The sequence below is a fragment of the Rhododendron vialii genome, chromosome 12a (genome assembly GCF_030253575.1).
Source record: "Rhododendron vialii isolate Sample 1 chromosome 12a, ASM3025357v1".
Classification (NCBI taxonomy): Eukaryota; Viridiplantae; Streptophyta; class Magnoliopsida; order Ericales; family Ericaceae; genus Rhododendron; species Rhododendron vialii.
Genome location: NC_080568.1, coordinates 9658841 through 9669797, shown reverse-complemented (window position 1 = coordinate 9669797; position 10957 = coordinate 9658841). Strand labels below are relative to the sequence as shown.

General features: G+C 37.0%; 2 protein-coding genes across 2 annotated transcripts; one reads left to right on the top strand and one right to left on the bottom strand.

Annotated features, from left to right (window-relative positions):
• The first annotated feature begins 1805 nt into the window (after positions 1-1805).
• LOC131309404 (probable kinetochore protein NDC80) lies at positions 1806-2947 on the top strand. The gene is made up of 2 exons (XM_058336047.1): positions 1806-2360; positions 2487-2947. The coding sequence occupies exons 1-2, from the start codon at positions 1806-1808 to the stop codon at positions 2832-2834; spliced, it is 903 nt and encodes a 300-aa protein (XP_058192030.1). The 3' UTR covers positions 2835-2947.
• Positions 2948-4746: 1799 nt separating this feature from the next.
• On the bottom strand, positions 4747-7765 carry LOC131309403 (uncharacterized). Its single transcript, XM_058336046.1, has 6 exons — positions 6652-7765; positions 5654-6367; positions 5414-5565; positions 5199-5210; positions 5062-5097; positions 4747-4869 (listed from the first exon to the last, which is right to left on the bottom strand). Exons 1-6 carry the CDS (start codon positions 7763-7765, stop codon positions 4747-4749), a joined length of 2151 nt encoding a protein of 716 aa, XP_058192029.1.
• Between the last annotated feature and the right edge of the window lie 3192 nt (positions 7766-10957).

The following is a 10957-nucleotide window of genomic DNA, read 5'->3' as shown; positions in this document are numbered from 1 at the left end:
CACTGACAAATAATCACCCGGTACTTTTAGGTTTCATAGCATACTATAAACAAAATAAATAAAAAGAACATCATTGTGATATTAATCTAAGTAATTAAAAAACATTTTAGTTGAATTGAAAATTGTAATTGAAAGGGGAAAAACCCCTATGTAGGATTACATCTTCCTCACTTTGTGCGGTGGAATTTTACAGAAGTGCACTAAAAAATATAATTAGAAATATCACATAATTCAATCTGTACTTGTTTCTAGCTGTAATAGAGGTGTCAAACGGGCTGGCATGGCCCATGTAGCTCTGTGTCAACTGTGCTTCGTGCCGTGCTGTGCTGGTCAATTTACTTTATCGTGCTGTGTCGTGTCGTGCCATTTTTTAATCGTGTTGTGCCGGCCGGTCTACTTAATCGTGTCGTGTCGTGCCATGCCATTTTTTAATCATGCTATGCCGACCCATTTACTTAATCAAGTCGTGCCATGCTGTGCTATTTTTTAATTGTGTCGTGCCCATGTCGGCACATCCCAACCGAGTTTTGTCGAGAAGAAAAAAAATTGTGAAAAGTGTAATATTTTTATCAATACAAAAAGTATAAAATGTTATGTTACAATATAAAATAAGAAATTAATATTTTTTGATATTAAAATTAGTATTTGGTGTGCCCTGCCCGTCTAAGACCATGTCGTGTCGTGTCGTGCCGTGTCTGTGCTTGTGCCTGTCTAAAAGCGTGTCCGTGCCATGCTGTGCGACATTTAAATGTGTTGTGCCCGTCTAAAATCATGCATGTCATGCCGGTGCCACATTTCAATATGTCATGCTCATGCCGAGCCCGTCTAAAACTGTGCTTATGTCGTGCCGTGCCACATTTCAACGTGTCGTGCATGTTCCGTGCCGTGCCGTGCCAGCCCGGTCCATTTGACACCTCTAAGCTGTAAACAAAAAATAATTGATAAAAACACATAATTTAAATATTCGGCACCATATTACTGGCGAGTGTCATTTTTATTTGCAAGGAGTACCACATGACACTCCAGAAGTACCCAATAATTAGCCCTGCCTGCTTAACGTTGTTGGAAGAGTTACAGAAGATAAGAATACTCAACCGCTTAGTTGTTGAGTCTATTCCATCATTTTCTAGCCTTTTGATTGCAGTGAAAGGGATTTAAGTGGTACACAAAGGAAATTTTGCAGGTGGTTGGGAGAGCTCTGCTGACAGAAGCTTTGGCGCTCCGGGAGGCAGTACCTTTTGCGGTTCAGCTTGATCTCAGAAAAGCGATTTTTGAAGGGGACACAAGGGCCGTGATTGGTATGCTATATGGAAGTGTGGAGATTAATCAGGAGGTAGAAGTGGTGGTAAGGGATATTCAAAATCAGTGCACGGGGTTAGAGACAAGCTCATTCCAGTTTGTGCGTCGCGTTCAATGAATTAGGGAAGAAGGGGCTTGGAGAGGGAAGCAGTTTGGAGTGGATTTCAGTTCCTCCAAGATGGTTGCGGAGGCAGCTTCGCATAGATGGGAGCTCTTGATGTTAGGGTTTTTCTATCGTTTCATTCTATGGATGATAATGTTATCGTTTGACAAACAAAAAAAGATTGCAGTGAAAGGGATTTAAGTGGTGCACAAATTTGAAGACATCTATTATTTGGAACAAGAATATGAAGTGTTTTTTTAGCACTACTTTGTAGAACTGTGGGTTGGTTATGTTTGATTTTCTATTTGAGAGAGATTTTTTGTGAATGGTTGCAACACTTTTTTGAATGAGCTGTGACTAATACGGAGATGATGTGAATGGTAACAGTAGCCATTAAATTGGAATGTGTTTCCAAGTGAGTACCGACCTTAGTGTTGGTTTGGCAAATAACCCGTTGGATGTTCTTGATCCGTTAATCGTGAACGACTCAAAGTTGGAGGCAACGGAATTGGAGAAAGAGATGCTCGGATTTGTTGAGGTGCCGGAAGATGATCATGTGAAGCCAGAAGATGGTGATGACCCAGACCATGATGATGCAAATACAGAGCTTCAAAAAGAAAATGAAATCCTCCGAGAAAAAATCAAAAGGTTGACTGAGGAGAATGAGCAAATCAAAAGGTTGACCGAGGAGAATGAACAAAAAGATGCTACAATTACCCAGCTTCAGAAAAGAATTTCGGAGCTTCAAGACGAGACATATGAGGAAACAGTTGCTGAACTCAATTTTGAAGTGGAGACTGCTCATGTTGAAAGGGATTTTTTTGTGAAAGAGGTTGAGCATAAGGAAGTTGAGATCTGCAACGTGCTCGTAAAGAACGACATTATAGCTGAAAAGCTAGAAAGAGCAGAGGGAACCATTGACGACATAGAGACACATATTATTACCCAACAATTCAAGGTAATATAACCTAATCTTATTTCTAAAACACATCTTAGGTTATATGCTTCCTGATTTTTTTTTTTCCTTTATCTTTCCACAGAACCACATAGATAACCTAATCTTATTTCTTTATTTGGAAAATAGACAAGTGAAAGTGTGGAGAAAGATGCAGAGGGTAAAGATGAAGGGGAGGAAGAAAAAGAAGAATGTGGTCCTGAGCATCAAATGGTACCGGATGAAGAAGTGGAAAGGACAACTATTGAAACTTTCACGGGTGTACTAGCTGAAAACAGTCCAAAACCAACCAAGAAAAAGAGGAAACAGGTGGACCCTTCATCTCTTGTACAGAATGTGAAAAATGAGACAAGAATAGAGAAGAGAGAGGATGGTTTTGTCTATGAAGACCTGAAGAAGATAAAGAAGAATAAACAGGAGGAGATGGATGATGTGATACCAAAATGGAAAGTTGAAAAAACAAAATTGGGTAAATAGCTGGAAGAAAAAGACAAAGCGTTGCTGAATCTGTTTTATGACCTAAACCAAGGGCATGTGAAGTAAGTAAAGATACACTTATTTCATTAATTCCCAATTCCATTCTCTTTGTATAATTCTTTCCTTTTGACATCACAGTGAAGAAGTCTGGACAAACAACGAAACAAGTTATACCATAACTTTCAAATCAATAATAAAGCTTTTGGATGAACTAGACATGAGGAACGAGGTAATAGACGGGTACACATCAATGCTGAAAAGGGAGCAGGAAGTTAAACGACTGATGCAAGGAAACAGTGCGTTCTTCACATCCACCTGCTAGGTAAGTACATTGCCCTTTGCCCATAATAAAACACTGTTATGTTCACACTGTTTTGATGTCATTATTTGTTCATGTCTGTGCTATACCAGAAATGCAGATTTTCACATATGTTTGTGTTTATCTAACTAACATACTTTATTCCCACAGACACTTATCACAATGGCAAACCAGTCCCCCAAAAAGTTTTCCTTGATAGCAAACTTGAACAACTCTACAACGAATTACATGACAGGAGCTTAGATTACTTTCGGTACCTTGTTTTCCCGATGAACTCTTCAGGAAATAAGACGAACAAAAACAGTCCATATCATTGGACTCTGCTTGTTTATGATATGCAAGAGCAGGAATGGAAGCATTATAATTCATTGAAACCAAGAAAGAAGGAGAAATCAGGCGACCATTACCTTAAAGATGCTGCAATAGTGGTAAAAAACCTTCACCTCTCTATTATTTGCTTATTTAATCCCTTATAATCAATGACTGCAACTAACATAAAAAATTTACTTTGAAAAAATAGAAAGATGTTGAGAAATTCATGAAGAAATTGGAAGAAATGAGAAGTAATCAGCCACAATTCAACTTGCTAACTCCCATAGAGTCAATCTTTAAAGATGGGGCTCAACTAAGAACAGTGCAAGAAGCACCACAACAGAATATTGCTTCGTAAGCTTCAATCAAACTTTCCATAGTTAAGCATATGACGACATCTATTGCAATTTACTAAACTCTATCTCTTGAATATATGCAGGGTTGATTGTGGACCTGTTGTTTGTTATGTCATCAAAAAGATTGCAGAGCTTGAAGAAATACCACAAAAGCTTGAAAAAGAAGATATTTCAGCTTTTAGAGTGCATTTGGTCCACAAGATTTTACATGATGAGCCAAGATTATGGACGAAAGAAAAGTGGCAAGACAAAAAATTAGCTCATGATTTTACTTCTGATCAGTAGAGAAATCTGGATTCAGCACTGGTTTAGGAGCAAATTCTCCTCTTTTGTTTAGGAATACAAAATGTGTTAGTGGTTGGTTTAACACTTTGTAGATGGCAGAACACTTTGTAGATGGCAGAACAGTGTATAGGTTATTGGTTTGACAGTTTGTAAGTGATTCATTTGACAAATGTGTTAGTGGTTGGTTTAACACTTTGTAGATGGCAGAACAGTGTACAGAACACTTTGTAGATGGCAGAACAGTGTATAGGTTATTGGTTTGACAGTTTGTAAGTGATTCATTTGACAAATGTGTTAGTGGTTGGTTTAACACTTTGTAGATGGCAGAACAGTGTATAGATTGTTCGTTTGACAGTTTGTAAGTGATTCGTTTGACAGTTTGTAACTGGTGACAATCTGGATTTTGATAGTTACATAGAACTTTCATTTTGGCTATGATTGTTGATTGTGGTTATTGGCTATGATTGTTAACTGTGATGACTAAAAGGCCCGGTGTGGGTTTATTTGTGAATTTCTATTGTGAATGGTAATTTAGGATGAGAAATGCCCGGAGTAGGCTGATATACACTGTTGTTTGTTGCTGTTTTTATTAGTTTGAGACGCAAGGCATCAGGCTAGGCCATAAAGCAAGGAAACCCTTTCAATTTTTTCCCTTGTTTGCTGCACATTTTCTGGGCTTGGCTTCTTGAGTTGCCATGCTTTCTAAAAATGACATTAATATTGGTACATTTGCTGGATACCTATGCTGCTGCTGATTTGAAAACTGAAATATGTACATTTGTGTTCATAACACTGATGTGAATGTGCAACCAGATGATGAAATCTGTCATATTCTGTTCGGCTAGGCCATAAAGCAAGGAAACCATGTCAATTTTTTTTCTTGTTTGCTGCACATTTTCTGGACTTGGCTTCTTGAGTTGCCATGCTTTTCCAAAAATGACATTAATATTGGTACATTTGCTGGATACCTATGCTGCTGCTGATTTGGAAACTGAAATACGTACATTTGTGTTCATAACATTGATGTGAATGTGCAAACAGATGATGAAATCTGTCATATTCTGTTCTCTGTATTTTGGCAACAAAACATACAGGACTGAAAAACTGTGAAAATTAGTACGCTTTATTACACCAACAAAATCTTATCTATCATGCTAACAATCAATATCCTAAGAACAAGTTCAAATCGAACGAATCAAATAATACTTAGCAATATCCTAAGAACAAGTTCACTCAATTGGCTCTTTACATCTCTTCCTATTGTGGTTTCCCAACTTTCCACACCTCCCACACCTTATTTATCTCACCTTCTCCCCCTTTGATCGAATTCTTTGAACCTTAGGTCTACCCCGCGGCCTTTTTATCTTAGGAGGAAGAACTACACGGTTCTCTTTTGTCACTTCTGGAGCTCCGAGAGTGGGAATAGGATTTATCATACTCTCATACGACAATCGGAAAGCTTCAACGGTGTAAAAAGGATCTATGTAGTTTGAAAACTTGGAGGCCAACCTTTTGAATAGCCGTCACTGCATGCACACAAGGAAAACCGTTCAACTGCCATCGACAACATGTGCACGTCCGTCTCTGAACATCAACTACAACTGTCGGAAGGGAGAACACTTCAAAAACATCTTCACTTGCCTTTGCCACAGTCCACGACCGACCTTTGTTGAAACTCGTGACCAACTTCTTATCCATTTCAGGACACACGATGCCATTCCACTTCCATGACTGTTGCCTCCTATCACACATTTGCTCCATCAGTTTAACCCTTATCGTGTCAATTGCATTCAAAATTGGCAAATGACGGGCTTCCAAAATCCATTTGTTGAAAGACTCAGCTGGATTTGAACACATGTCCCCATATCTTCTACCTTCAAAATATGCATTTGCCCACTTGTCAAGTGGCAACGATTCAACAAAATCCTTAGCTTTTGGACCACCAACATTGCAGAGTTCTTTAAAAGCTTCCTCATAATCAGAAATCGATGGTGCATATGCACAATAAGAAAACAACTCGACTACTCTGTCCCTAAAACCATTAGACAATCTGCCCTTAAACTTGTCCCTCAAATTACACTTCAGATGCTGCAAACAATATGCATGATATCCATTGGGAAAAACCTCTGGAATACCTTTCAAAAGCCCAGAATGACGATCTGTTTTGAATGTTATTGGACGAGATGACAGAATTGTTGACAACTTTCTCAAAAACCAAAGCCAATTCTCGTCAGTTTCAGAATCAGCAATGCCAAAAGTCACTGGAAACAGTCTTAATCCAAAAAAAAAGCAACAAGCAACATTAATCTACATTAATATATTCATGGTATAACATAATCAATGCAAATTAGTCCTTTGTATCTTAGAATCTAAGGGAAAATATAACGTTATCTGTATTTATTTATTAATCTGCTATGACTGTATATCAACAAAAAACAATAGATGTTGTTATCTATATTAAACTTGTCTCCCAATCTTCCAAATAACATAACATAAACAGAAAACCAATATTGAACAGATAAGAAGACGAATAAAAATAACTAACATTGATCGCCATCTATTCCTATAGCTCCGAAAAGGGTTCCAATGTACCTCCCCTTCAAAAAAGTCCCATCAAGCGCCAACAAAGGACGGCAGTAATTGAAGCCTTTGATACACGCATCAAATGCTACAAAAATCCTTCTAAAACAATTAGTTTTGTCACAATACTCAACATCAATAACACTTCCTGGGTTTTTCTCCTTCGCTACCTCAGCATACCACCTTAGTAGGTCAAAAGATAATGCATAATCTCCATACAGCTCATCACCTGCCTTCTCAACCCCAAACCAAGCATGGTGATAACTGATTTTACTCCCATAATACTTCTCAAAAAATTTCACTGCTTCTATTGGTGCATAGTTTGTCTTAGTTCGAACTTCCTCCCTAATCTGTTTAGCAACCAACTTTGAACTCATCCGAGGATTCTTCGAACTAGTAAAAACACCAACACAACTGTGATTCTTCTTAAACTCCCTAATACAAAAGAAACCGTTAGATCTCTCAATGGTTGCATGAATAAACCATTGACAACCAGATTCTATATGTTTTTTTGAACATTCCGCCGTTACTCTAGTCTTGTCATTCTTCAAAAACTTATATACAAATTCGACTTCAATAGCATACATTGTCAAACAATCCCTAAATTCTTTTACTCCGCCTCTAAACTCTTGGCCAACATGAGTAATCAACTTAGCCCAACCAGCAGAAAGACGGACAATGTAGTGGTGCTGACAAAACCTCTCAAGTGGATCTTCTTCTACTTCATGCATAGTACTACTTTGACCAACTTCAAAACTTCTTCGATATTCAACACTTTCAACAACAATACTCCGATTATTATAATCAACACAAGAAGAAAGCACTTCAACAACTACATCAATGCAACTAACCCCATACGCACCAGCCAATGCGAACATATTTACAAAATTAACATCATTATCTAGAACGCAATTGTCATGTCCACCTACAGCATACAAAAGTTGAAAACTAGAGGTTTCCAAATTTGGCCACTTCTTAACCAGACTACGGACAACATCGTCAAAGCAGAAATCTCTTCTAATTGATACGACAAGAGTTTTTGAACCATATTTGCACAGAAGAACAATAGAAGATTCCATACTGCAAATTTAACACTCTCTGCAAGCAAAAAATGCAAACAAATATCATTATCTGTCTTATTAATTTGCTCCAAAAAAATAAAAAATAAAATATCATTGTCGACATAGATCTGTTCTATCCATTCAGTCCACAAACCGCACAAATGCACACACACTCAAAAGTTGACTTGTAAACTGGATTATCAAATAAACGAGAGAGAGAGAGAGAAAGAGAGACCTTCGTCAGATCACAGTGAAAAACCTTCGGCTACAATTCAAACCTTCCAATCGCAGTGGGAAATCTTCATCAGATCACAGTGAGAAACCTTCGATAGCAATTCAAACCTAAATCTCCAAACCAAACCAAACGAGAGAGAGAGAGAGAGAGAGAGAGAGAGAGAGAGAGAGAGAGAGAGAGAGAGAGAGAGCGAGCTCAACAATTGAAACCATGAGAGCGAGACAGAGGAAGCATTGATCGTGAATTTGGTCGTCCCCAAATTCACGACAGTAATGACAGCGAGAAGAGTTCTCTTCTCTCTTCTCAGAGTTTAAATCTGGCCTTTATATACTAAGGGTAGTTTGGTCCGTTAATGGACCTAAGGCTGCATACAAGTTAGTATAATGGATCCGCAGCCTGTTAAAAGAATTACCCAGACTAGAAGGCCCAATAAGTCTAGACTGTGGACTCTAGCCCAATTTTCTGATCTTAGAATAAGTCTTTGTCCTTATTTGAATTTTTTTCCCATTTGTTAGTTTTGCGCCAAATTTTTGTGGATTATTAATTCGTCCTGACGAGAAGAATTGGAAAAAAAAAATTACTTTTATCCAAATATTTTGAAAAATAACCATTTTTTATTGAACAATATTCTACTGGCACGTGGTATGATGTCTTTTTCCGGAAGGAGGGAGGAAGAGAGTAGTAGTCCTATATAATAGGGAAAATCTTTATTTACGGAGGTTTTGTAAATAAAGTTTACGAAAGCCAACTGCGACCGTCCGAAAGTGTTTTGGACAATTTAGATTAAGACAAACTATTAATGATACAAAATATTAATTATCTGTCAAAGATTAAAAATATATCTCAATCATTGATTGTCGAAACAGACGGATGAGATTGCGCGTTTTTTGTGAACGTCTTGTTTGCGAATGCTCCGTGAATAAGTTTCTCTCTATATAATAATAAGCCCCTTTTTATTTGTTCAAAGCTTGTTTTTTGTAGAGAGAGAGAGAAAGCGCGAGTTCCCGTTCGACTAAATAAGTCAACTAGCTTATTTTTTTTGTCCTTATTCAAATTTTTTTTGTATTTGTTAGTTTTTCGTCAATTTTTTGAGAATTATTACATCGTCATGACAAGAGTAATCTAAAAAGTAAAAAATTACGATCGAAATCTAAGTTTTTTTTGAATAAAGATAAAAATAAGCCAATAAGCTAATTTTTTTGTCTTTATTCAAAAAAAAAATGGATTTCGATCATAATTTGTTACTTTTTAGATTCCTCTCGCCATGACGATACAATATGCTTCGTTCGTCGATATATCAAATAAGATCACCCCAAGCGTAGGGTATAAGCGTCAAATTGAAGCATAATAATCCAAAAGACCGGGATCGTACTTACGGAAATAATTAATACGGCTTTGCTGGATTTATAGAAGTAAGTACGGTTTTCGGCTTTTAGGCAGCCAACTTTGTTTTACATTTGCGGTGGAAAGTAAAAAGGACTAAATTAAAAAGTGAATAAATTAGGATAAAAGCAGGTTAGGTCTAGGAATTACTAACACCCACGACTCGAGTTTAATTGCATTTTTCACCCAATTACACAGTTTAAGATACTCAATTAAGGTTTCCAAATCAAAAAATAAGATGGTTCGATTATCAAGCTAGCTTTAAAATTTATTTAGCAAATACCTCGTGCGACAGAGCTCCAAGCATCATGTGTGGTAAGTAGGCGGTTCTCTTACCTACACATGATCAAAGAGATTAACACCTTAGCAATTTAACAAATAAATCCGAACTCTACATCGATTTTCGAATCAAAGATTCAAACTTTATTGGTAAAAAATGTAATTTTTACTCGGGTCATGATGTGCTAATCACCCCATGACCTAACCTTGTAAAACTACTCACACATATCTACGAAGATAAGAGCGAGCAAAAATCTACTTAGCATAATTGAAATAACAACACTAGAAGAAAATTAGATTAAACGATAGATCGGTGTAGCGGCTACAACTTTAATGAAAACTACAATAGCAAAAACTAATTAACTAAGGTAGAAAATAAAATTTAAAGTACTGAAAATGAAGAACAATTCAAAATCTAGATCTAGATATAAAAATGATGCAATCAAATCTATTCTACTTGTTTGTACAATGATATCACAAGCTTTTCAACTCCAAGGTACGCGCACAAAATATTCTCCAAGATGCTCCAAAGACGCTCTCCTAAAGCCCTCGGTATCGATGGAGAAAGGCTTTAGACTGCTGCTAAAAGTCTCGACATCGATGTAACAATAAACTTTCCATCGATGCCGAGGTGCTTAACTCCAGCAATTGGTCTTGCTCACTGCTTTGCCTTGCCTTGTCATGCCTTCGGGTCACTTTGAACCTTTGTGCTTGAATCCGATGATACGTGTTTGGCCATCTTTAAACCTTGAATGCCTTAACATGCTTTGGCTTTAAAACCCCCTGTCACGCCCTGCTTTTTAAACATATCTTCAAAAAAAAGATACTAATTAACAAATAAAAAATAATAATAATATTACCAAAAAGATCCTTTGAGTTTAGCATAAGTTGGAGAAAGTTCAAGTATCAAGGTTAACGGGTGGAAATAACAAAGTTAATTACATTCTTCTAATGTCAAAAGTAAACGTCAAAATACGGTTACAAAGCTATCTACCCAATTTCCAAAAGACTATAAGTGTAGATGTATAAATAACCGTCCAATAAGTTCACAAAAGATGCCTTTTCTTTGCAGGCATACACTCCATGCAACAAGAACTAGTTTCCTTGATTTGTACCTGAAAATGTTAAGGAAGGGTGAGCTCACTAGCTCGTAGAGAAATCTTGAAATGGAAAAAACATGAAAACATGTTATATTCAATTACCGAACAAGAGGCTCAATGAGGAAGGATAGTAATCCAAGATACAATTCAAAGTCGAATGACAAGCCAAACATTAAATTAACAACTTTATCTCTCTTTTCATTTCTCAAGCAA